The sequence below is a fragment of the Pseudopipra pipra genome, chromosome 11, assembly GCF_036250125.1.
Source record: "Pseudopipra pipra isolate bDixPip1 chromosome 11, bDixPip1.hap1, whole genome shotgun sequence".
NCBI lineage: Eukaryota > Metazoa > Chordata > Aves > Passeriformes > Pipridae > Pseudopipra > Pseudopipra pipra.
In genome coordinates this window covers 10,178,957-10,206,473 of record NC_087559.1, presented here as the reverse complement: position 1 = coordinate 10,206,473, position 27,517 = coordinate 10,178,957, and the positions used below count along the sequence as shown (strand labels likewise).

General features: G+C 44.9%; 2 protein-coding genes across 19 annotated transcripts in view; one reads left to right on the top strand and one right to left on the bottom strand.

Annotated features, from left to right (window-relative positions):
- Nucleotides 1–8,198, top strand: part of SLC6A6 (solute carrier family 6 member 6) — a 93,504-nt gene extending 85,306 nt beyond the window's left edge. For all 13 annotated transcript variants that reach the window (XM_064667475.1, XM_064667474.1, XM_064667470.1 and 10 more), the window contains one exon: nt 1,143–8,198. In XM_064667475.1, coding sequence (XP_064523545.1) covers nt 1,143–1,283 — 141 coding nt within the window. In that variant the 3' untranslated portion in view covers nt 1,284–8,198. The remainder of the gene's footprint in view (nt 1–1,142) is intronic.
- Nucleotides 8,199–10,348: 2,150 nt separating this feature from the next.
- Nucleotides 10,349–27,517, bottom strand: part of GRIP2 (glutamate receptor interacting protein 2) — a 276,763-nt gene continuing 259,594 nt past the window's right edge. For 4 of the 6 annotated variants that reach the window (XM_064667445.1, XM_064667444.1, XM_064667443.1 and 1 more), the window contains 6 exons: nt 26,474–26,650; nt 23,287–23,440; nt 20,392–20,512; nt 16,770–17,006; nt 14,931–15,077; nt 10,349–12,486 (listed from right to left, as the gene is read on the bottom strand). In XM_064667445.1, coding sequence (XP_064523515.1) covers nt 12,298–12,486; nt 14,931–15,077; nt 16,770–17,006; nt 20,392–20,512; nt 23,287–23,440; nt 26,474–26,650 — 1,025 coding nt within the window. In that variant the 3' untranslated portion in view covers nt 10,349–12,297. The other 2 variants (XM_064667448.1, XM_064667447.1) reach the window with 2 other exon arrangements.

The window sequence follows — 27,517 nt, the reverse complement described above, 5'->3', positions numbered from 1 at the left end:
CACCATGTTGAAAATCACAGAGAAAGCAAGAGAAAAGAGAGAGAGACCTGGGTCAAACCTGGTTGTGTAAAAGCTCATTGAATTTCAGGGAAATTTGGGTACACCTGGGGATAGTGTGGCTCTCAGGCGTGGCCTTCCCTGTGAGGGACTAAATAGAAGTCAAAGCCTCCTGCCAGTGGACTTCCCTTTTTAGCTTTTTTAATTTGTTGTTGTTTTATTTCAAATTGAAACACTGGATCCATATTGCCCTGATCTTTGGAAAACTGAGTCTGATTCAGACTTAACAGTGCAGATTCCCTTGGGTTTGGATTTGCAGGTGGTCTCTTGCCCTTTCCAGTTCAGTGCAGGTTCCCCTAATTTGCTTTTATTCCAGTTTAAAGTTTTTAGAGACTGTGCAACTTAGCAATTCTCTTCTAAATTTTGAGATTAGTTTTGTTTTTGCCTAATGAGATGATCTTAAATGCAGCCCAGGGTATTCTTGGAGGAGAAAGTGGGACACTTTGGGTTATTTAAAAAGAGATAATAGAATAAAAAAAAAATGCCAAAACCAAACATTTCCCGGAGCACAAACACTTGCATTTGTTTTCATCCTAGTGTTAATGGTCTTTTTCAGCTGTGGCCAGGGCATAAGTGTTAATTTTCTTGCCTACATTGTCACCATTGTCACCATGAGAGACAAGTATAAAAGTAGCCAAAACACTGCTCAAAGACTATGTTAGGAAAGGAAAGAAGAGTAAACATTGGTCAGATGCCATTTAGTTCTTCCTTTGTGAACTGAGATGTAGGAGAGAAGTTGCCACTTGGCAGTGAAGGCTGGGCTGACCGGCAGAGCTGTTTCTAAATGAGGAAGGAGATCACACATCTTTTGAGCAGCAGCAGCAGCACTGAAAGCCCAGCGTGCAGGATGCTGGATAACTTATCCATAGGAATATCCTCTCCTGTCTGTCTTCCCTGCGTCAAGTCAGGCTCTGCAGCCGAGCAGAAGTTGAAGGCAGGGCTCCACAGATCCCCGTGTCCCTGCAGAGCCGTGGGGTGTACGCACGGCTCCAGCAGTGCCCTTGGGTCGCCGCATCCTCCGTCCTGCACGTGGAGACTCAGAGGCCTGCTGGTCGTCTCACCTCTGCTTTCCTTCTTTCTTTCAGAGGATAAAGGCGGTGGCTGCCCCCAAGGAAGTGAATCGGTGGTCCAAAGAAACGGAGAGTGGCACCCCCTTCTGCCCCAATGGAACTTCGAATGGCGGATTGATCAAGCCAACTCATATCATTGTGGAAACCATGATGTGAGCTCTCTCTGTGAGAGGATAAACCTGCTTTAACTGCCGTTTACTAACCATAGATTCTCATAGGACCAGGTTTACAGAGCTTTATATTTGCACTAGGATTTATTTTTATTTCTCACAGAGAAAGTTATTTTTTGTGTGTGTGTTTTTTTTTTTTTTTAATATTTTGTAAGGTAATCACAGCAGACGTCTCTCTGTAGAGGGAGAGCTTTCATATCAGACTAGACATATTACAGGAATTTACTATTATTGGGTTTTTTTAAATATATATATCTTTATCTCTAAATATTATACACCTTACCACTTGAATTGATTGTCTTACCAGCAATACATTCAAGTCTCAGAAAGCAATTTTAGGTGCTGGTATGGTTGGGAGCAGGGTAACCTACAGAACACACAAAAGGAGCTCTGTTGAGAGATACAATTTGTAAAAAAATGCTGTTTCAAGAGAATTTTCAAAGGTGTAGTATTTCCACCCTCTGGTTCAATTGTGGTAAATGACAGGCATCAGGGTCACTTTAGGGAGCGGGTTTTGTTTAGCACAGTCCCTGAATAAGGATATGGCCAAACAGCTGGAGCAGAGAGTTTGCAAGAGAAGCTGGGTGTGAAAAGCCTTGTGGCCATTCCTCCCAAGGACGGCATTGGGAGCCTGTCACGCTGATGGAGGAGGACTTGAGGAAGGCATTTGCAGGATTTGGCATGGTTTTCAGGGGGTTTTTTTAATTTTTTTTTAGATTTTTTTTTTTTTTTAACCTGAGTGAAATGCCTGCTGTTTGTGCATGGGCAGGGAGGTTGAGTACCTGCTCCTGAGTTTTCCAGAAAAGCATATTTTGATGCAGTGACACTGGTGTAAACTTGAATTCTGCAAACTGGGATGGCAGCCTGCCCCCGTGGCAGTGGGATGAGCACTAAGGAGCTGAGAGAGGAAAAGCAGCACCTGCCCTCTGGGTGCTTCAGATGTTCACTTCCTCATTTGGATTTTGGTTTGGGGCAGAAAAATAAAAGAATAATTTCTGGACTCTGACCATTCAGGAGTGAACACAAACCAGGTCATCCATGACAGGAGAAACAAAACCACTCACCTGGTGAACCGGTATTGATAACAGACACATTATACATAATATACACAATAATAATAGTAATTATGATAATAATATCACACAGGAAACAGGTGCTTTTCATCCATGTATCTCAAAAATGCTTTTCCAAGTTTGGTAACCAGGATTTGCTTTACCTATGTATTTTTGGGGGGACAGGGGGGTGTCAGTCATTGCTGTTGGAGGAACAGACTAGAGGACTCTGTCCCTTGTCCCATGTTACTTAATAGCAGTAGTGGACCTAGAGCCCCTGGTCTCCTTGCTCATCATTGGGTTAAACCGTGGTTTGATTTGATTTGAGTTGAGTTTTAGGGGGGAAGGAGGATGGAAGACATATTTATGAATCTTCTATGCTGAAGAAACAGGGCTTTTTGGAATTTAAATTAAAGGGAACATGTAACAGTGAAATATTTTATATTGATAGTAGGAATTGGGTACCATTCCAGGTGAGACTGGGGAGTGAAGAGAAGCCACTACAAAGAGTGTAGGAATGGGGAGTCCACTTCGTGTGGTCCAGGTGAATGTTTCCATGGGGAATTGGATCCCTGAAGACTGTCCAAAACATGGACAAAAGCCTTTTTCTTTTTTTTTAAAACTTGAGCAGGTTGTGCTGGGAACAAGTTCTCTGGCGAAACTTGGCCTTTTCTTGTGGGCATTGTATTAGAGGAAGAGAGTTTTTTCTTATGTACCACAGTTAGGCTATCCAAAGGTATTTAGAAGAAATGCTTGATAAAAGCAGAGTTTGTATCTGCTTATTCTGCTGTCAGCTTAGTCTGTCAGGGCAGAGTTTGTCATTTATCTGAACAGGAACATAACCAGTTCTTAACATTCCTTCACAGTAGTTTTATTTTATTTTTTCTTGTCCCATGGGCTAACTGGCCACAGCAGCACAAACACTTGTTAACTTGTTGGTTTTCCTGTAAGAGAAAAGGGGTGATTTAAAACTAAGAGATGGACCAAAATAATTATTAAAGAAAGAAAAAAGTGGCTGCATCTATAACTTTCAAAATCTTTCTAGTTGGAATTTGTATATATTTTTACATCAGATAGCTGAGTTTCAGCAACAACACCAGCCACCGTAGAGTTACTTTTGTTTTCTTTTTCTGGTTGCTGTATTATGAGAGCTCTAAATGAAACTTTTCCACAGCTGGAGATGGCAAACATCTAATGACACTTCCTGAGCAAGTGGCAACAGCCATCGAAGGTCACAGGAGGAATTCTCAGAGCCACAGGGTGTCATCAAATGTGCCCAAAATAAAGAAACATGCATACAGCTTTTTTTTTTTTTAATAGCCTTTAACAATCAAAGGGGCAAGGAAGTGTAATCAAAGATAATTGTCTGTGGGCTTCAGCTTGGACTCTCATTTTTGAGTTACAATTAGTGTCTGCAGCAAACAGGCACGGGTGAAGAGGGAGTAGCAGGTTAGGGGGATCTAAATTAATGGTTTTTGTGAGCGCAGACGAAACACTGATGTTTATTTCTTTTTATATATATATATACATTGTCATGCAACTGTGTTTGAGATTATATAGTTTGCACATCACTGTTGTGCTGTAGAGGTGAGACAAGCTTTAGTTAGGGGGAAAAATGGTTTGGCTACATCAAAGATATCTCCAGCAAGTCAGCTGGGTATTTAAACATCTCCCATGTTGGGAAGAGTGTGTTTGTGTGAAGAACCAGAGGGCTAATACTACACCTTTAAATATACAACTACTAGAGAACTAGAACCCAGCCCCATTTCGATACAAACTGTGCCATTCAAATCAGTCGCTTCCATGTTCCAAGTGAAAATGTCTCGCACATATGCAACAACCTCATTGAAGTGTTCTCTGTGTCAGCTTCTCTGGCCCTGCTGTGCTCCTCAGCACAACTGCAAGGGAAGTCTGGGACTCACCAAGAACCAAGAAATTATTGTTTCTGGAAAACAGTTTTTCTTTCCTCTCTCTCTTCCCTGAAAAAAAAAATATATATACTTAATTCCTCTTGTTTTATCTGGGGTTTCAGTTCCAGTGAGAACATTTGCATTTTTATAGTTTGGGGGTTTTTCCTAACAATTTTATCAGGTTTCTAAACTTTTCTTGGTGATAAATTTGCATTTCAACATGATCCTCTGCCAAATTTATTAAAAAATAATTTTTTAAAAAAGTTTGTGTTTTCTACCTATTTTGACTGCAAAGACAGCTGATTTTTTTCATATATTTACTTGTTTAAACTCCTGTGACCTATTTTACCTGTTTTGTGTAAATGAGGAACTCTATATTATAAAGTATCATGACTAGTCATAGATGAACTGGTTTGGATCCAGGAAAAACTTAGTGTAGTTTTGGCTTGAGATCTTTAGAACCAGCTCCCTGAGATTAAAGCCAGAATAAACCAAGACAAAACGCACACCTTTTCATATTTCATGTACCTTTGTATTCATGGGTTCTTCTGGGCTTGAAAACGGCAGAATTTCAGCAGTATTTATTTCAAGCTGAACTGTAATCAAGAAATAGTAGAAATGTAAAGGGGAACATTTTCCCCATGAGATTTTCTGATCTGTTTCTTATTTTTTCCAATTTTCCAGACCTTTTCAGTTCACCTGTCACTAGTGATGATCTCACTGAATGAGCATCTATTGTAAGGGACTTTACCAGTAGTCTGTATCTCAGTATTTAAACAGTATGATTTCATAAATAGAACTGGTTTTTATTGTTGTTGTTGTTATTATTCTAATTTTCCTTCTCATCCATAGCTTTCCTTTTTATCTGGTCCAAACAGATCCGCACACTTAGAAAAGTCCTCTTTTAAAGTTTGAGACAGTAGGTCCACAATGCATTTTTTCCTGTGTTGTAAATGAAAATACAAAAGTCTGTCAGCTGTATTTGCCATCTAGAACAGCGCTGGTGGTCACCCTACAGCAGCAGCACAGCTCCTGGAATTAGGGGCTGGAGGGGAGTTAGGAATAGTCTGCTGGAACAGCTCAGCAAAACTGATTTTCGCTGCTATTCTTGGGGAGAGGAGGAAATGAGGAAAATAAAAAAAAAAAAGTGCAGCCTTACAGTTGTTGTAACACCAAAAAAAAAAAACAAAAAACCAACCCAGCAACCATCAGCAGAGCCTTTAATGTCACCGTCAGGACCGCACCTTCTGCAGCTGTTCTCAGTCCTGTGTGCATCCTCCTTTCTCAACTGCAGATGCTCCTGGTTCCTCTTCTTTGTCTCAGCGTTAGATAAGTCATCTGAAGACACATGGACATCTCCATTTGATAGATCTTTTCCAAGTCTCCTCCTGGTCTGTTTTTATTTGCTAAGGAGACTTACCGTTTCGTTGAGGTTGTGCTTGTCACACTTGGGTTCAAAGCTCCCACTTGTTGCATCAATGGCAAACTTCCATCCATGGGAGTAGGATTTGAACATTTTTGAATAACTGATTATTAGCTTCCACGTCTTGTGGTCACTGCAAGATCACTCGCGGAGGCATAATGTATATAAAATGTTAAATAAGCTGTGCATTGAATGGAGTGGAAAAGTTAGTTCAGCAGCTCAAGTACACTTGGAAGAAAGATGACCCTGACATCATTTCCAAGGAGGTTCAATGGAAGTTGCTCACTTTCAGTAAAAAGAATAAAAATAAATCTGTGTTTAAGTAGACTAATAGATGAAATCTTCCACCCTCATATGCACGCACACAGTGGGGACATTGCTTCTATTCCTAGGCTGCAAATCATGTGTGTAAGTCTTGCCAAGCTGTTCAGGATGAGGATTGAGGAGGTTTAGGCACCACTTGCCTGTAAAGAGCCAACCTACCAGCATGTCCAAATGGTCTCTCCTAAACGAGGGTGGTGGAAGAAGGAAAGTAATGACAAAATCCTGGACCATGGCCCCTCCAAGGAAGCCTTAAGGTTGGACTTGAAAGCTCTTCTGGCTCCTTGTAGGCATTACATGGCTCCTGGCATAGTAGGTTGGGTGTGGTGTGGGTTCAAGCAGCTGCCTTGGACTTATTTTCTCCAAAATCAGCATCCAAAGCCTTGTGGTTAGGATTGACATGTAGTTGTGTATTTGTATATTTGCATGAGCAAAGGTCAGGAACTGTCAGACCCTGGTAGCTTGTTTTATTTCCTATAATCAAAGGTAAGCTTAAGAAACAAAGTATTCAGTTGATTCAGTGACACTTGACACTTAAGAAACCCATGAACTAATGCAAAAGAGGCTCCCTGAGCTCCGTATTTTGGTCACAAAAATTTTATTATGGTATTAATGGTCAATTTGAGTCTATGGGACGGATTGCTCAAGAAAGACTTGAGTATAACCAGCACCAGCCGCTGCTGGAAAACTGCCCTCTCCAGCCCTGCACCCTCCACTGGATTGTGGCTTTTTTCTGCCAGCCCAAAATAAATGTTTATACGGACAATGCTTCTTTGTTAAAAAAAGAAAAATCTCAATTTGTTTGTTTCTATTAAAAAAATAAATAGAAAAAGTCACATTTTTGTGTGGGTTTTTTTTTCCAGTTGTCAGTGGGAATTGGTGATTTCAATTTACCCATGTCCTAAAACAGGAGCAGAAGTAGCTTCAGACACCATTTCACCAAAAAAAGAGGCAGGCTCAAAATTTTGCTGGTTGAAACCATTAAGAAAACAAATCACCCCATCAAAGGTGGAAAACTTTAGTGACAGGGTTTGTGACTGGAAAAGAGCCTGACCCTGCTGGTATTGCTGGACTGTTGAATGTCAGAGCAGACACAGCTGTTGTGTCTTAATTTGAAATAATCAGTAAAAGTGTCAGAATTTAATTACCTCAAGCTATAGGAGTAAAGTAAATTAAAGAGCATGTGGGAAGGGGCAAGTTTTTGCAGGCTTGTTCCCCATGGCTCTGCAGTGCACAGCGGGATGGTGCTGCTCACTTTCCCATTGGCAGCACAGGGAAAATGTGGCCTGACTTGAGAAATCAGAAGAAATAATGGGGAAAAAAACTAAAAAAAAAAAAGTGAAACTTGATTTCTGCTAAGGAGCTGTGCAGGTGCTCTGTGTGTGTGCATATGTGGGGGGAGGCTTCAGCCCTGTATCAGAGTCCCTGTGAGCACGATACACGCCGTTTCTAACTCTGCCTGCTTCTGCAGTTGAGGTGTTAAAAAGATTTGAATTTTTTTTTTCAATATATAAAGGAAAAAAAAAAAACAGTGGCAAAATCATGTTGAGAGGCTGATAAAAAAAAATCCTGAGGGGGCAAGTTGAGTTAGTTTGTCACCTGCTCCTGTCCTGGAAGCCAGCACCAGTCTCTCAGCATCACAGCATCCCAGTACTGTTCTGAAGTGCTTGTTGTTCAATAGGATGTTGTTTTTCTCTAGTGTAATGTTGTGATTGTTACCTGATAATGTTGCCAGGGACTTCACATTGTAAGAGGTGGTCCATCTTGTTTGATGTATTTGGCTAAAAAAACAGTGGTGGTTTTTTTTTGTTATTTAAACTCCTAGCAACTGTGACTACAGTAATGTGATGAGTAGCACATACAGCAAGGAGGCGAGGACAACAATAGCCTCCTTAAAAATGTCATCTGAACTTTTTTTAAAGAAAAAAACGTTAAAAATATTTTTAAAACATTTTACAACATTTTTTGTGTGTTCCAAAATGGAATATTTGTATTTGAAAAAAAAAATCCTGGAGTGTAATTTAATCCTAAAACCCTCTAACCTTTGTGTATATGGTAAATGTTTGTATTTTGCAGTTTCTGTTTTGCTTTTTAGATAAATAAAATGTATATGGATATTTTTAAGTCATCTTTGCTTTTTTAGATGAGTTTGTAATCACCTTATAACTGAAAATAAAATTTTCCTTTATAAACCAGCCATGCTCTCGGATGGTTTTTTTGGTGTTTGAGTAGCTCAGTTCTTCATTTAAACTTATTACTTGTTTTGGGGTGGTTGGTTTGTTTTTGGCAGCTCAGCCCCACGCAGCCACTCATCCCCTCAGCCAGCGGGGATGGGGAGAGAATCAGAAGGGTAAAAGTGCAAAAATTCATGGGTTGGGATACAGACAGGTTAATAATTTTAAAAAAAGGGTTAAAAGAACCCACAACAAAGAACATCAAAGAGGTAAAAAACAAAGCCAAGAAAAACAAGTGATGCAAAAGCCATTTCTCACCTCTAACCAACCAGTGCCCAGCCCATGCACGACACCACTACCACGAGGGTTCAAATACATCAGGAAAGCACAATAGGAAGAAAAAAAACCCCAACATTTATTTTCCTGGTGTATGGGACTGCTGATTTCAAGCTCGCTGATGACCTCTTCAGTCAAACAGATGGAGGTTAAACCAGAGAGGCCATTCCTTAAGTCCTGATTTGAGGTAGGGAAAGAAAAAAACCCCAACATGTAGGTGGCTACTATTTGTGAAGAGCAAAGCATTTGAATATCCCTGCTGAGCCTCCAGCACCCCATGCCCATGATCAGCCCCACACCTGTCTTTAGTTAGTGTTTTTTGGCTTGGTTGGTTATTTTGCTGGGTGTGACTGAGGACTTTGTCAGGGATTTCTCCTCTCATTGGCACCACCTGCAACGCCTGGGCTGAGCAGCCTGATAGCAGCACAGACAGCAACTGCAGTGTGCCTCAGGTTAAAATAAATAAACAAAGAACTAAAAAAAGCCACTGAGTGCCACGAGGTGCTGCTGAAGGGTTTCAACTACCTGTCATGGGCGGCCGTCACCTGCCCAAGGCTGCAGCTGCTTCCATCAGCTGAGGTCCACGGGATAAAAGGTGACATCAGCAGGAGGAGATGTTGCCCACCAAGGCACATAGCAGGGGAGCAGCACCGTGTTGACCTTTTACCTGGTACACACCAAAACCCTGTGGGTCACGTTGCACGGGCACTGGTTCAACCTGACATCGCTCCAGTGCCTTGGTTGGCCAGGCCCTGGTGCCAAATGTGCGAAGGGCCTTGTTCTGAAGTCTTTGCCCCAGGAGGGCAGCCAGAGATGGCAGATAATGTCAGATAAGGCTTGTTTATGTGGCAATGATTCCCCAGGTCTAACCAGGAGCATTTCCGTACCCTGCTCAGTCTCCGAAAATTCCTGCATTACCCACTTGGCCATGAAGGGTTGCCAAACCCAGCTCACCCTTTCCTTGCCAGTGAGCAGAGATTCCCTATGGCCTTATCCAGGGAGTATTCCAGCCTGTACTGCCCACACTGGGAGCATAGGGGCACCCCAAACCCCTTTGCAATAGCATAGGAAAGAAATTCTCAACACAGGGACACAAGTAACTATGTTCTGGATTCATGGCAGTCACAGAATCACAGAATATTCTGAGTTGGAAGGGACCCACAAGGATCGTCGAGTCCAATTCTTAAATGAATGGCCCATACAGGGATCAAACCCATGACTTTGGTGTTATTAGCACCATGCCCTAGTCATCTCTTTGGATGTCTAGTTTCAGGGGTGGTGTAATTTGACTACCACAGTACAGCTCCCCAAGGCACCCCACTGGAGCTGCAGGGTGCTGAGCATCAGATGGGACATCTCCTGCCAGCACATTGTCCTCTAGCAGTTTTCTAACCCATCCCCAGAGATTAACCACAGCTCTGCAAACACCACCACATCACAGCAACCATGTGCTTTGCTTCATCAGTGTTTTGTCATGAAGTAGCTCAGCTTCAACCCAACAATATTTCCAGTGTGGAAAACTGCAAGCAGTGCTGTAAGCACGTGCATGTGCATCTCCAGCTCTTACTGCTACCAGCTACAGCAAAATTGCCTCCATGTGCACAGGGAGGGAAGCAACCCAAGTCCCACAGCTGTGTGGTGACATGGGACAACCCCAGCCCTACACTGGTAGCCCTACAAACAGTGGCCTCCCAGAAAAACCCTCTGCATGTCCTCCCCTTGTCCTTCAAGGCATCTCATAAATGGGGGTCCTCTGGCAAGTTAAAATGCTGTTGGGAAGCAGAGCATTGCCTCACTATTGTCCTGCAGCAGAAAGAGACATGAACCAAAACAAATGCATTTCATTTGCTTTTATTTAATTAAAAAAAAAAAAAAAGTCAAAGTCATTGCAATCCCATTTAAATACAGAGATTTACAAATAGGTCCAAAACAGGACTAAAATATTCTTTGAAATGCTGTACTTTTAAATATTGTGCTTTCATAGATACATAAGAAAATTAGCATATAAAAATACTTTACAAGGAATACACTCTAATATATGGATAAAAATACACATTTAAGTAATGCATTTCATCTTCATATCATTCAAAATGCATAGGAAGGGATACAAGGACCAAGTTTTTCTTCCTCCTTTTTTTTTTTTTAAAGCCTTTAATAAAAGTCTTCATTAAAAACCTATGAGAAGCCCCAGTGAGCTTCCACTGCTCAGAATATTGCATATAAAAACACTTTCGGCTGCACTGTCAATGCTCCACAGTATCAATTATGGCACATTATCTAGGTGTGGCAGCAATGGTATGGGATATTGCATACTCAAAGAGAAAATGGCTACGACGACAAATAGCTGGATGGGGCCGGGCACGTGTCTGGAAGAAACACCCTGATACGTTGTGCTATCACAGAGGGATGTCAGGGACAGACAGTGGGGGGAGAAGTCCTGGCTCAGCAAAGCGACACACATGTGCTGTACACCCATCCAACAACCTCTGGGCACCCCTTGAGGTGGTGATGGAGGAGCCAAAAGGGTGAGCAGGGAACGGGCGCAGTGGGCTCGGGGCTGCGGTGTCCGACTGACAGGCTCCTCCACTCCACTGTGCCCCAGCCTTCCCGGGGAAAGCGATGCCAGGATCACGCCACCACCAGGACACAAACATCATCATAAAGTGCTAATAGGTGGAACATGGCAGGCAGATGAGGGCACCAATGCAAACATCACAGCCCCTCTTCCAGGCGGGGCCGGGGGCTCTGGGGAGGGAGGGGAGCATCACACTTGCAAAGCTACATGAGGCCAGCAACAGGCAAACACACACTGCCCAGCTCCCATGGGACACAGGGACACAACCTCCACCTAACAAAGGGCTTGTCATGCCACTGCCTGATGGGAGACAACATGGTTTCATTAATTCAAAACATCAGGGGCAGCTCTGGGAATTTCACTATTCTGCTATTTACTTGCAGGCATAGGCCAGGTTTGTAAGCAAGAGATCTCCATAAAGCTCAGACAAACAAGGTGGCTGGGGATTTGAGCAGGTACTCAAGGCTTTTACCCTTGGGTACAGCCTCTACTCTGTATTAAGTACTGCAGCACAGGTAACCACATTGTTCATGGGAATCCATGCCAAGACAAGGTGCCTCATCCCACTGTGGGGCGAGCCAGGCCTGGGGGAGTGTGGACAGGGCTGTCAGGAGGCAGCTGCAAATACCAACTTTTGAACAAGAATTGAATCTAGCCACTCTCCAGCACATTTTGAAATGTCTTTTAGCCAGCATTCTCCACTCCCCTGCACCGGGAGTGCAAGGGGCTGCAGGACTTGGTTTGTCAGGAGTGTCGGAAGGATGGAGATGGGCACAACATAAAAGGAAAGGCATTTCAGTCCTGCTGTATGCAATTAAGTGAGCAAACAAGGAACATAATAGCACCATGTGTGTTTATAGGATGGCCAAGGCCTTCAGGGCGAGGAGGATGTCAGAGGCAGGACCCTGCACACTCAATGGCCGGGGCACAGGGGGATGATCTGCCATGGGAGATGGCTGTGGATGCTCCTTCCTCCCGTCGGCAGCTCGTCCCATCGCCATCGCTGCCACAGCCCCCAGATGCACATCCAGCTCTGACCTTCCCAGCAATATTTGGCGGTCCACAGGCTCACTGAAGACCCACCTCCCCACTTGCAGGTTATGGTACACACAGCATTTACAAATACCAGTGCAAAAAACAGGAGAAACACCCCAAATACCACAACGGCTCAGCAGAGGCCCTGGGCATCGTCTGCTCTGCTCCCATCGCTCAGAGCGTCTGGACACTCGCCTTGACCTCGGCTCCGAGGGACACCTGCTCTCTGTTCCCCTCCGAGGGAGCGTTGGCAGCCAGTGCCAAGGGGTTTCGGCTAATCACCAGGTCCAGCTTATCTCCAGCCTCCGAAATCAAGGGGACGGCCAGACAGCAGTCAAAGTCTCTTGTTCGGATGCGATTTACCTGCGGGGATGGATTTAGGATGTGCCATGGGGAGGAACAAGAGAAAGATCACGTTTGTTAGTCAGAAAATGTAAAGATTAGTGCTAAACCCACACCCGGGAAAACACACAACGCTTGGGGGTCCCCGATTCCAGGTTCAGAATGGAGCAGAGCGGAGGTACCCCTTCAAACTGAGCATCCTTGCTTAGCTGAGGAATGATGCAGAGGAAGGGGGAAAAAAAGTCTGGATCAGGCATGACCCCGGAACCCCAGTGCCTGGGGCAGTAGTACAAGTATTAAACACTGCAGGGCTCAAAAACAGTTCTCCAGTTCAAGCCTGTAGAAAAAAGGTTGCCGTTTTCCATGCTTATTTTTGCCATCATGGCTTTTACTGGCCCTAAATTTGTGGTGCTGAGTATTCAGCACCTAGAAAACAAAACCATGAGGCTTCTGGCAACCATTTGCCAGCTCAACCAGCAGTAAACTGAGACTATACTGAAGAGTTTCTGCTTTTCCTCTCCCCATTTACATTCTTCATTTCACAGGAATCTGGATGCGTTTCATGTGGGCTCAAGAGGTAGCTGCAAATTCTCCCCATAGGATTCAACAGTGAAAGCAGGTACTGCTGGCTCTTGCAGGCCTTCAAGTACAGTTCTGGGCTGGGTCATCTGCAGAAACCACCCCTGCTCTCTTGCCTACAGCTCACAGAACACCTGGGCTTGGTGGCACGAGAGCTCTGGGATGGAGCAGGCTGGCAAACAGCAGGGGAAGGGAAGCAGAGAAAGGGGAAAGGGATTTCCCACCCACCTTTGGAGTGAACATAACCCCTTGGGCCAGGTGTTGCTTCCTTCTCTGGATAAGGGCTTGATGAGTCCATACAACCCTTCCATTCCAAACCCTTTCCCAGAATTAATGCATGCCCACATAGCTGGGCTCTCTGATGGTAGTGGTGTCCTTCTGTGTCCACACATTTGACCCCAATACTGCTCCTTACAGTGTAGTAACAAGGGACAATTTCTAGCCATCTCATGGACAAGGAGAGATAAACAATGAGCTTGCTCTGCCCTTGCTCTATGCCAGCCAGGCAGTCCCAGTGCAGAAGTGCCGTTACTACAATGCCACGCTCCGGTTAATCCATCCAGCCGAGCAGCAGAGGGTGTGTGACAGCAGTGACGAGGTGTTCCGCTGGCCTTCAGGCACATCACCGTGCCCACGATCAGCAGCACTGTGAAGCATCCTCAGCAATGCACCTCTGTACTTCTGGAGGGGAGCCACCTGTACCGGGTCTGCAATCCCTCACTCACAGCTCCACACGTCAACGCCACGGCAATCACCTCATCTGCTCGTAGGTGTGAGCTGTGCGGCACAGCATGTGCGAGAAGGGTGTCGAAAGTTTCCATGCCGTTCTGTTTAGGATTTTGGGCACACCTCCCAGAGCCCTTGGCACTCACAAAAAAGCATCACATCCAACATGGAACAGAAAGGCAGCCCAGAGCCTAATTAGCTTCTTGTTCATTCTTGCACCATGTTTTATTTGAAGCTGAGAAGGAGTAATTGTATAGCAGCCAACTGGCTAGAGACCATAACAAGCTTAAACAAGGTTCCCCAGAGTGCTGCCAGTCCTCCAGTTACCTGATGTACATAATATACTGGCTCTACTCCGACTGCTAAGAACCCCCGCCTAGAAATCAGTAAAACTAAACATCTTTCTGAGTGTTTCCAAATATGGTCACAATATCTACATTTCCAAATGGTGGCAATTTTTCCATTGAGGTTGCACTTCCTTCAGTTGCTGAGTTGCCCCAAAGCTAAAATAGTTCATTTTCATCCATATAAAGCTCCTCTCCAATCTCCAAAACTCACCATGCTCTTTCTGTCCCTCTGGTAGTCTGATATGTCCAGGACACACATTACAGACTGTGCTTTTGGCCAGAGTGTTTATTCTGTTTCTGCATCACCTACTTCAGATCAATCCTCTTTCAAAGAAAAATATCCATATAAAACACTTTGCTTGAAGGATGTGTTTCCTAGAAAACTCTTTAGTTGTCAAAGGCATGCACAGAACTTCATGAATATTACTTAACTCTGCAAGGGGCTTCACAGGAACATGTATCAGTCAACATGATCTGGTTCATCTAAAAACCAGGAAAAGGATTCCAGGTGAGGAAGCAACACAGTTTTTTGCTTGTTTTGAGTAGTCCAAGCTCAAAAAGGGCAGTGCTGGGACAGGCTGTGTCCTGGAATGGGAGTACAGCCTGGGGTACCACCTGAAGGTACTACCTAGTGATTTCTTATTATAAAACACAGGTCTCATTGAGTGCTTGGTGGCTAAGAGCTCACCTAGTTGGCTAACTATTACCTTTCATTAAAGTTAGTGCTGTCATGGATGGGTCTCACTTCTCTCTTCCTCTCAGCCACTCATTCACTCCGTCCCAGTCTCCAGAACTGCATTTTGCATTTATTACCTGAAGCACTCTGTCATATGGCTTGAGGCCACACTGATCTGCTGGCCCATCCGGACGGACCATATTTACATAGACACCTTTTTCTAGCAGGCCATCCGACAAACTGAATCCGAAATCTTCCCTCTCCGGGTCTTTGTGGAGTGTCATCTGGAAACAGACAAAGCATGTTTTAATGCAGCAGAGTAAGGAGGTGATGTGCAGAGTTGGCAGGTTGGCAGTAGAACAGACCTGTGTCTTCTGGGCAGATTTTTCTTAGGCTGTGCAGTTAACACAGATTGAGCCTTATTTACCTGACACCATCACCTCAGGTAGATCACATGGCAAATTGCTTTGGTGACTGGCATAAAACCAACCCCACGACAGTCCCTCACCCTTGGATGCGGAAGGAAACACAAGCAGGGTAATACAGACATCTGCTGTTTCACCCAAAGAGCAACAAACAAGTGTTATTAATGGAGCATCTCTTTCCCTGGCCAGGTTACACCATGTACCCTCTGTGTGTGCCAGACCACCACACGAAAAATTAACATGTTCTCAGGGAAATTTCAATGTAGTGAGTGAAATGTGAAAGCAGCTCATTTTTAATACATCACTCAGCAGAAGCATCTCAAATTCTGCATATTATTCACAAGTTCTTTTCAGAAAACTCATATCGGTAAGTGCTGACGTACTGAGGACAAGAAATGCGTAACCTCATCGCCCTTCCCTTGAGCACATCACACTTTGGCCTTGTCTAGAGGAGGAGAGCACTGCTTGAACTGTGCCTTGCCATGAGGTAACACTGGGAACCAGGGACAACTGATTCTCTAACACTACCAAAATCTCCCTTTGTCTCTCATGAACTGGGAGTGCATCTCTACTGTGGCTCTAACTCCATAACTGTGCTCTTGGCTGGGTAAGCCTCGTGGATGTGCAGTCCTTGGGAAGGACAATGCTCAGGATGACACACAGGAGCAGCCCACCTGGCCTCAACCTCGTTTCCAAACAGCCAACACCAGATGCTCCAGCAGAATGAAGAGCCACCCTATAACATGCCTAGTTACACAGCTCTCCTCCTTCAGCTATGAAGGAGTTTTATTTAAATACACATTTGCCATGCCCTGAAGGGCAAAAGCAGATCAAACATGAAAAGGTTGTTTTTTCCATCTACCATAACTGCAGGTTTTATTCTAAAGTCACACTAGGAAAGAAAAAGACAATCAAATTCTTGAAAACTCTCCAGCTCCCTTCCCTGCTTGCATTCTGCATCAGCAGGTTCAACAGTTAATTACCTCTTCTAATTACTGCTGCCTTACACCATGCTTAAACTGGCTACATTCATACGGATGCTGAATTCAAACCAGTATCCCACCACTGAAGTCCTACCGCTGTCACCCCTACAGGAAACGCTGGAGGTGGAGTGGAAGGGGAGGGAAAATAAGTTATTTTTTATATGGGAAGTGGCCTACTGAATGGAGTGTGCCTCAGGAAAAGGGCTGATGTATCTCCACAGGGACACACTTTGAGCTCTTTCATTTTTATCTGTAGTACCAATTAATGAATTCCAGAACACAAGGATCTGGAAATCTTATATATTAAGAGAAACAGCAAAGCACAGGTTTGAACCCTGTTGAATGATGGCAACTAAATCCTGTTACTCTTCTGAAGAGTTCCTTTCATCTTAATCTGACCCTCTGGAAACCTTTGCTCTGGCTTTGGTGAGGGCCAGCTTTAACAAGGAACATTTTCTGGGGATCCCTCTGAACAGAGAAGATTTTTTACAGGGTTGTAAAGCTTCTACAGCCTTAACCATCAAGGTACTGCAGTGCTAGAGGTAGACTGAACCCTGGCAACACAAACCTTGTGAAACTCAAGGGGAGTCGGGGACATGATTTCCTGCATCTCCTTCTCAATCTTCTTCATGTCCAGGTTCCTCTCGTTCTTTTTGGCAGGGGAGCTGCTGCCCTCAGTCTGTCCGTCGCTACAGCTGGAGTTCGCTTTCCTCAATGGGCTCATTCCTGATGGGTTGACAGAGTCCAGGAGCAGCTTGCTGCCCTCCAAGCCCAGGTTGTGCACACTCCCTGTCATGATGGATGCCTGTAGGGAGAGGGCATCATGCCACTCTGCTGAGCCAGCAGCAGGAGGGACCACGCGGCAACTAAAGCGGCACAGACAACAACAGCGCGGTACCATAGCTCTCATTAATCAGAAAATAACTACCAAAAATCTCTTCCTATTAGCTGTAAGAGCCATTCCCTGACCTCACGAGCCTGCTTCCAGGTCTATGGCTGACCCACTCTGTGCTCTCCATCCCCACCCCAACAGGGAGCTTTGTCTCAGAAGGAAGTACTTGTGAAGCATCTCGTTATTTTTTAATGAACAGGACCAGATAGGTCTCATATTGTGCAGGAACCATCTCGACAGTCAAGAAGGATGAATATCCCAGTCTCAGGGAGCTCCCAGAGGAACCACAGTCTGCCTGGCTCTCCAGCCTACCCCTGCAGGCTGTAGGTCCCCACCAGTATCACACAGTGCTGGCAATGGCCCAGGGAAGTCAATACCTCGGACTCCACTGATGCCAATTCAGCAGAGAAATGAGGATTTTATCTGTCAGTAAATGGGAGCTGTCACTGAGCAAAACTGAGTTAAAAATATGAAATTAAGTAGTATTTAAGCTTGGTCATCCTTGATAGAATCCATTAAAAGATGCCCCTAAGTAGCTTCGATTCCATTTGGCAATGCTTTTCACTAATGAGATTACATTGATCAAAGCTAACGAAGGAGTCAAGAATCCAGTCTGTGGAACCCCAGCTGGCTCCAGGTCACAGAGTCCATTTAAACAGCGTAATGAAAACTGTAATTTCAAAGTTCAGTCTTCAAGGGTCTGCAGTCCCATTAAATGTCAAAAGGTAGAAGAAAGGAAATGAAAGGTAGGGAGCAGATAGCAAAATTCTCCAACGCTGACCATGGCAAGTCAAAGAGCAATTTCTCCTGTGCACAGGGGAAATATCACACAACTGAGTCTCTAATCAAGACCCTCCAGCTCTTTGCTTCAAGCTGGAGCAAAGGCGAATAAAGTGACTTATGGTGGCAGTAGGAAAATGCCAGCACTACCCACGTTATCCCAAAATGGGATGAATAAAACACAGAAAATCTTTCAGCTTTGCACTTTTCAGGTTTGGGCAAAACTCAAAAACCTGCTATGTGCTGGAAGGACACTGACTTACCACACACTTGAAAGGCAGATTAACAAACAGCAGTACAGCCAACTGTACGTTGGGTACGTTTGTTCACTGACCTCAGGCAGCCTCAACACTCCCAGGGTGTTGTGCTGTGCTGTACCAGCACCAGCATTGCAGAGTCAGGGAGAGCAGAAAGGTCTGTGCATGCTGTGCTGCTGCCCTCCCTCATCGCTGCAAATACCGTAACCAACCAGCACCAAACAGCATTTGACTCCTTCTCTATCTTCAAGGTACTTAAATCCTTTCTGCAGCATCATAAGCAATGTCCCAGGTGCTTTGGGTTTAATGCAAGCAGCAGAAAGGGCAATTTCAAACTTCTCCAGGCTTGGCTGCCCCACACTGTTTTTCCCATGTCTTGGCTGCCCTCAAAGCAAAGCAGGGACACACGCTCCACTAGACATACCAGAAAAAGCCTGTTTCTACCCATACCCATACTCTGGAAGTGGATTGCTACTATGTGTGAACCTCTTTCCAGGCTACCTTGGGTCACCTTGCAGGACTCTTTTTTTCTTTTCAAATGTGAAGCATGAAGGGTCAAAATAAAATAAAATTAAAAAAAAAGAATGAAATAAAATCAAATCTGTGACTGTCTAAAATCACAGGAGGCTGAGAGCTGGGGCTGAGAAACCTGCAATACAGCAAAAACCCCAATGAGCACTGCACATCCCACAGCATGCCTCAGGAAGGCTGGGCACATGGAAAGGGAGGAATGGATCAGTGGCAATTTGGATTTGATAAAAGGGGAGTTGAACCCATCAGACTCCCGCTAAAAACACAGCACTTCCCTTCTGTCCCCAGAACTTTCAAAATACTCTAGAAATGTGCTAAATACACCAAAACCCTGGAGGTGCTCAGCTTTCAGTAAAATTCCTTTATATGTTTAAAAGCATTGCTATAACTGTCAAAGCTCCAAAGCCTTAAAACAGCAACTGCATCACAGATGCCTGGAAAAGGAAAGGGAGTCCACAAAATCCCTTCTTTTGCATCACAGAAAGGAGTACTTCCTCTTAAGCAGTCAATAACTGTTCAGAAAATTTGTTAGTGGCTGCCTAAACTCATTTCTAAATACATTCAGGTCCAGGAAATAAGTGATCAAGGGAAAAAGTTATAGTTTGGGGAGGCTGGGGATTTGGGATTTTGTGTGATTTGCTGTCTTTTTAAGTCAGCATTTTCTTAAGTGCCTACGATAATAAAAACAGTATTTCATGCTTCAGCACAATAAATTTAATTGAGATTTCCTCATCCACTTACAGTTGCTAAGGATCAAGGAGGAAAGGACAATTAGTAAGTCCCTTGTCACCATACAGGCCAAAACAGGACTTTCCTTTTCGACCTTCAATTAGTCAGAAATTGCCTTTTTTTCACTGAAGTCCCAGCAATATGCAACTGTGCATAAAACCAGTCCCACTGGGAATGATGGAGAGCACGACCCAGGGAGCTCTTCTGAGTCCTCTGCACCCGGAAGACAGGGGGAGGAATGGGCTCATGGGGTCCTGCTCCTCCTGAGGAGGGGAGCAGCACAGGCTCCATCCTGCTGGGCAGGTCTCACAGTCTCAAGGGAGGCCTTTATTTGCATCCCATGACTTAGAAATCCAGGCTCCTCATCCTATAACCGGACACAATAACATGACCTCCAAAGCATTTTGGATAAAGAAAAGAGAAAGTGGTTTGTGAAGAGAGGAAACACCTTTATTTCTGCAGGAAGCAATTACTTTCTCAGATTTTTCCATGGGGAAAGCTGGCTGAAAAGCTTCCAATTACCTATTTCACTAAAACAGTTTCCGGCAGAGTGACAGCTGAATGCAAGATATATGTTGTGCCTGTCTGTACTTGAAGCAAGCCAAGGCTTCAGTCCCAATGGGGGCTTGGGGGACTCCTTTCGCTTGGCCTTCAAGTGCTTTGGACAGGCAGTATCCTTCCAAGCAGAGAGTTTACTGTTGGATAGGAAAGACTTGCCAACAGTCATGTGAATATTATTGGCCGGCAACAGTTCGTGAAAAGAGCATGGAATTCCTGGTGGGTAAGACATGGGCTCAGGGGAAGAGCACACGCAAGCAACTGTCTAATGAGACACAGTTATCCATTAGCACAAACGCTGACATGAATTAAACCCAAACCCTTCTTCACACCACTGGCAGCACAGGGATGCTACAGGCAATTAACAGATCTGGGGAAACGGTCTGACATTTATGGAAAGAGCAACACAGTCAGATCAGCAGCAAATTCAGAAAGTGATTTACCTCAATCTCCCTCAAAAGTTCAGACTGGCCGCATGTTTCCAAATCCTCCAAAGCTTCTCCAAAAACACGCCAAAAATTATCCTCGTGAGTGGTCTCAAGGCCATTTTGGCGGTTGGGGTATCTGTTGTAACGTAGGAACCAAACATTGTCAGCACTCTTCTGCAGCGGGATGAAAGCCGCAAGGCTACAGCAAGTGTCTCACCAGTAAAAGCAGACTTGAAGAGTCTTCATATACAAAAGCAAACAATATGAACTTTTCAAACAAGAGTCCGCATACGAGACCTCCATGCATTTACTAACGGGGCAAGTGTCCTTCAAAGGAAGAATTAAGTTGGTGTAGTAATGTCAGAGTTCAAAGGGTAAATTAAAAAGTGCCTGTAGGAAGATTGTAGGTTTAGGAAGACGTTTTGGTGAAATAGAGAAGTGAAAGAAAAAAGGATGCATTATGGGTAAACCAGGAGCCTCAGAGACTGTTAGTACAAAGGCTGATGGGATAGAGCTCAGATCTGAGACACAGAACACCTGAGAAGAGAGAGAAAAACACAGAGGGTAACAGACATGGTGAGAAAATGATAAATACATTAGGTCTCTATGAGAGTAAATAATGCAAAGATGTATATAAAAATGACTGCCCTGGGCTGAACAAGCGAACGCACACTACAGCCAGCAGTATCAACAATGTCATGTATAACCCATACAAACCCAGTTTCATTTGCTTTGGGATGGCCAGGGAACTGAGTTGGTACTTTCAGGAGGTCTGGTTTTTTTGCTGTATAGCAGTCTTGGCACTTAAAGCTCTGTAAAGTTTGCCACCAGTTCTGTCTACAACAGAGAGTAAGGTTAGAGAGAACCTCTCTCAGGCTGGTACAAACACACATTAATGTGAACACCGTGTGCTGGGTGTTCTGCAATTTTCCCCTTTGGCAGTTTCAGCATCTCTTATCTCTGACCACAGGCCAGGGTCAATTCTCAAACCTCTAAATCAAACAGCAATTAAACATGCTGAAGTCCTCTGAACAAGCTAGAATAGTAGGTGATGCTGGACACTGCTTACTGAACAACAGACTGCAAAATTCACACCAGCAGTGCTCAGTTTAACAGAAGCCTCTTGAAGGAAACTGTGGTGTTAAATCCAGGTCATGATAAACCCACTAATGTGTCATGGGGAGAGGCCCCAAAGGTACAGTGACATCAGAGCAGCCCTAATGCATCTTCCTATAAGGAGCTGCATGGACGAGGCTCCACCTCTGCAACATCTGGCAGCATCTTGCACGGCTTATTCAGCTCTGCAGATGGGAAGGGATGCTCATCCACCACAACCACTTAGCAAAGTCAAAACATTTTACTTGGGTACAAGTCACAGAGAGGTTGTCCTTCATTAAATATATAATGACCCCTTGGGCTATTAATAGAGTTTTTTCCAGATCTCTAAAAACTGCAAAGTCTTTAGCACATGCTTTGCCTTTTCATCCACTGGTTTAAATGGGAATCTGTACCAGGTAGAAACTCACACACACACACTTTTGGTCCTTGTGGGTGGTCTTCCTGGAGACAGCAGTATCTGACATGGCTTATTGCATTTTAAATTCACCCCCTACCTTTCATCAGCTTTTAAAGGACAGTAGCCTTTACACTAGGCAGAAAGGTCAAATAAACACCCAGCAAGACTTTATAAAAACAAACTGAAATTTCCCCCCAAAAGGAATTTTTGATTCTTTCCCCTTACTCATTTCCTTCCTCTGCTCTCAGGTTCCCAAAGAGGCAAACGTCTCTTCTAATTACCCATTTCTTGCCTCTCAGAGCAGCAATATACAAACACATCCAGGACGCGGATGAATCAGAACCGGCTCCCACACCACTGGGTCAGCAGGTTTTTCCAGGCTAGAGGCAGTCAGGGTTAGAGACATTTTGTTTTTCTCCCTAATAAAACAGGCTCAGTGGGATGAACCATTTCACTTGCACTTTGACATCAGGGCTCAGAGTCCTCATTAGGGACACGGGGGCTCCGAGCGCTCAGATTTGCAAACTTCAGCTGTCGTCGGCCTCGCTGGGGGGGCCACGAGGGATCAATGACCTGTGCGAGCTGGCTCTTGCTGAGAGGCAAAACAAGAACAAAGTCTCTGCCGCTGCCAGCTTTCCTGCCAGTTTGATCATCTTTAAATAGGTGGAAATGGCCATGAGATGTTCTAAGGGTTTCGTTTGGACAAACAAAAGTCAAGGAAAAAAATAAGAAAGAAAAAAAGAACCGACAGTAACAACACAACACACACAACTATGGGGACTCTGGAGGATGTCAAGGGGAGGGGTAGTTTTGAAGCAGTGGGGCTTTTCCACTGTGTATGGCTCAGCAAGGGACAGCCTCTGGCCAAGGCAGATCCATCAGGATTTTCACCTAAAGTAAGGGGCAGCTGCAGCCTCCTCACTGGCCTCAGGAGATGTTACAGGATTTTCCCCACCTGGCTGAGCTGGGAGATTAAGTCGACCATGTTCATTCAGCGTAGCTACATCCTCACTCAAAAAAGTGTGGCCAACACATGCAGGGACAGCCCTGACCATATCTATTTATTACACCTAAACTATGAAAATACTGCAGCCTTGACACAGCAGGAGTAAGAGACATGGTAGGAACCTGTGGTCCATGCAGCTGAGACCACCTAACTCCAGACACAAATGCACACCTGGACATGGCAGACGTGCCACGGAGTTACACTCCAGGTAACCTGAGGTGGCTCAACAGAGCAGGTTCACCACCCCAGCATCCTTCCCCATGATTGCCCAGTGCCAACACTGGGACACCCCTGGTTGCTCCCATCACATTCCCATGCCCTCTTTTCCCTGTGCAGTGACACCCACATTTCCAAACACACCTCCCTACCTCCTCCCACCCCTCCATACCTGCTGGGCTTGTCCCAGTCATCTTCATTGAAGCTTCCATCCATGTAGGGGTAGTTTTTTCTGGGGTCCCCTGGAGGGGTGCTGCTCTTTTGCCTGCTGTGTCTCCATTCGTGTGGATGGAGGGCTATGCCCGCAGCCTGAGGTATGTAGGTACCTAGGGAAGGCAAGAGGGAGTGGAGAAAGAGAAAGGGTAACACTTGATCAGAAAACCCAGATGGAGTAAGTCACGCTGAGCCAGGAGAGGCTCCTTCCCTAGGTCCCAAACCTGAGGCCACATGGATTGCATACTGCTTTCATCTCAGTCATCCAAAAGTGGTTCTTCTTCCCATCTCTTCTGGCTTTAACCAAAGCAGATTCTCAGGATCTTGACATGGGGTGCCCCATTTCTCCTTTGCTCCCTTGCTTCTCAATAGTTTTATGGTGTGAGTTTGGGATCCACAGACCTGGGAGTACACATACCCACAGATGCAGATCCTGTCCCCAGTAAGATCCAGCCTTGGCTAACGACTCTTTTTTCTACATTGAACCCAGCAGAAATTATGATGTTGAATCAGCCACTTTTAAATACAATAAATCCTTCAAGGGTCAAAGAGAAGATCTTGCCAAGCTTCCTTCAGCAGGCCCAATCCCATTCTTTTTGAAGGATTTGGAGGCCTGAATTCTATTAGGAAAAAAAAGTCTTCATTTATATTCTCAACTGTGTTTGGGACCTAATGGACAGCATAAGAAAGGTAACAGAATAGAAAAGGGCAGCAGCAAAGAAACTCCATCCAGAGCAGCCAGAAGCAAGAGTCTCCCTTAACAAGTGTAATGGTGCTGAGGGTACCTGGTGGTGGTCACAGGTCCAGTGTGCTCAGCAGTGGTAATGGGGAAGAGTCAGCTCTGATCCTGAGAGCTGCCAGCCAGTTCCCTCAGCCCTTCCATGCCTTTGGGATCAGCTGGTGTAGGTACAGGAAGCTGCTTTGGGGACACGTGTGTGAAAGGCAAGGAATAGGGTGAAAATCTCTGCTGGCTCATGTGTATCACATTTGATAGGAGATCAATACGGACCATTAGGATGAAACCAGGCAAGTTTTGCTACGTCTGCCCCCATGGACTTTTCCATATTGCAGTGTTTTACTCCAGAGATGTAAATCCATCACTACCAAGTCACAAAATCCCCAGGTCTTGTGAGGAGCTTCCTGAACAGAAAACTTTCAAAACAGACCATTCCTCAGCAGTGTCAGTGCCATTTGCAGTGGAAATAAATCTCCCAAGTCTCCTGCTCACCTCCTGCTGCCCATTCAGTGTTTCAGAGAAATCCTCACAGCCTTTCCAAGAAACACCGTATGCTCCCATCACACGCTGTGCCAAGTGAACAGGAAGAAGTAACGGAGAAACACATAATTAAGGGAGATTTGACCTCCTAAACAGCTAAGAGCCCTGGAAATACCCAAAGACAATGCCAACACTTTTTTTGAAAATGCCAAGGCCTGTTATTTCACGTAGCTGACTGAGTGTTTCCTCTGTGTGTTTTTAAAGGTTAGACTGCTCTGGAAAGAGCCCCAGGAAAATTGCTTTCCAACATCTCACAGCAGTCAGGAGCACTCACTGCCTGCCAGAGCAGGACAAGGGCCCTGGATGCAGGTCCTTGCAGCGAGTGGGCAGCAGGTTTGGGCTGGGTGCAGAATGGTCACTTAGTGCCATTGTAGATTCACCTCCTCCTTCTAGGGAGAAGAGCTGGATCCTTGGGATTCAGAGCCACCTGGTGGCATGTTCCCACCAGGCCCAGCACAACTCCCACACCCAAATCCTTCCTTGAGCTGTTTCCTAATCTATGGATGAACCTAAAACCTACAGGGCTGCAGAGCCTGATCCGTAATTCTCATTGGGGCGTGAACCCTAATCTCCAGGCTCTGCACATCCCAGGTTTCTCTGCATCGTGCCTTCCCTGCCCATCCCATGGACAACCCTGCATGCCCTTCTCCCTGCCTTCCAGCATCCCTCTTCCCAGCCAGCACCAGCACAGCACCATGCAGCCCAATGCAGTTAACAGGGAAGACAATAGAGCCCCTGAAGCAAAGCTGCAGTGTGTTGATGTTGGGCAACTTGGCATCAGCCCCACACCCCAGGGCTCTGTGCTCAACTATCTGTTCTCAATTTACCAGAAAAGCAATCACTTTCCAGTGTCCAACTTGTGTTAACATTCAATTAGATGGAGAAGGATTGCAGCATTATGAAGGCCAGGGGATTCCTCCTTATTAAAGCCTCCAGTCCCAAATTAAGACTTCAGACCAATGGAGGTTGAAGGAAGACACAGGAATGGGGAGACACCTGGGCAGTGCCGTCCTTTGAACTTCTCCAAGCCAGAGTGCAGCGAGCACAGCACGCACCTCACTCAGCACAGGGAACGTGCTTTGCAGCAGCATCCTGCAGCATCCCTCCCTGTTTTCACATTCTGTTCTGGACAGGAGTCTTTCCACAATTTCCTCTTGCAGTGTCAATTCAGAATTTTGGTTTGTTTCAATACGGGCTAATACTAGCTTATGTCACTAAATCTGAACTGGAATAACTATTTTCCAGTGCTTTTCTCCATGTAAAAATCTATCCCCATGACTAGAGCATCATCCATCCCAATTCCATATGTTTGCCAGAAGCTACAGCTGAATAAACCTGGCCTCAAAGCCATGTGTCCAACTGATCACTCACTTGAGAGTTAGAGATACTTTCTTGTAGTATTACCTTAATTATTTTGTTAAGTGAGTGCTTCTCACTTGTGGATTTTAAAACATCCTGAAGAGGATTAATATGTCCTAAAAGGCCTCTCTAGAGAGTTAAAAGTGAGCTATGGACCAAATACTCTGTAAAACATATCATCAGTGAATATTGCCTCTGATTATGCGGATTATGCAAATTATAAAGTGCTGTAATGGTTTTGAAAATTATGAGAACAGTATGATGCCATATAAGCCAGAAGAAATGTGCCAATAAAAGCCTAAACCAGACACATCAACTCAGAGCACCACAGGAATGCATTTTAAAATACATTTTGTTCCTTGCTGGAAGCGAGAGACCATGAAAATGTGGTCAGGCCACAGGCTTCGGCTCACGTTCAGAGACAAGAGTCAGACAGACCACACAGGTTTGGAGGCTCTGTCTGTCTTCACCTTGGCCCAGAGATCCCTAAGAAAAGATGACTCTGTCTTACCTTGGCTTCCATACCCAGCATCAATGGCAGAGCCATCCCAGGACTCCATAGTATTGTCCACACTAGGAATTGCGGTGGAGTATATCTCAGACAGCTTGCTAGTTTTCTGGGAGTCTGTCAGTTCATCTTCTGGGTCACTCACTTCATTTATACTCCCCGATTTCTTGGGATAGGATTCTGAAAGCAGAAGATCCTGCTTTAGCAGGCACGAAGAGCAAGCCTCAGGGAAAAGCTCATGCTGACACGGGAGCAATCCCAGGTACTGTAAGTCTTTAAAGTACCTCTTTAGCTCTTCAAAAGTAGCTGAGAAAGGCATGTGCAATGAAGCTAAAAGGATTTAATGCATTACTCTTATCTCAAGCTGAATCAAGAAAAAAATGCCTTTCTGGGTTTTTAGCACATGGAATACAAGGAGCAGCCATGGGCATTTGAGGATTACCACATATGAGAGAGCTGGGACCTGATCTCAATTCACAAGCACATCTTCTTGTGCCTTTGGAAGCTTTCTCCAAAACAGCCCTGCCCAGAGAAGTGTTGGCCCTTGCAAGCTGTAGCTTCTCTGGTCTCGAAGGGCCTCCTTTATACTCAGAGCAGCACCAGGGCAAGGTGCTGGTTGGAAAATTTGCCATAAACTGTATTAATGAGATTCCAATGACAAAGGAACCTGGTCCCAACCACCACCACTGAAAGCCCCCTCCCAAGATTGTACAACCTCGTAACAATTCAAGGCTAATCACCTCTCCAGAGTCTCCCATGCAGTCTCACGACAATAGCGGAATTCCTGGGCCTGGTATTTTGAGGTTAAATTTCCCCTGATCAGTGATTGGAAAATGGAAGCTGAATGTGAATGATGAAGCTCAGACCTTCCCTTTCATTATTTTAGTACTAACAGGCCCTTATTATCATTGTATCAAATTCCTTTTCAGGCAAAAGCTATGCTAGGAATGGTTTCTCAGAACAAGCATTTCTCTGCACTGAATATTTTAAAGTCCTTGTTGATTAGATATCCTGTTAGCCATCCACATCCTATACCTCAGACTGGAG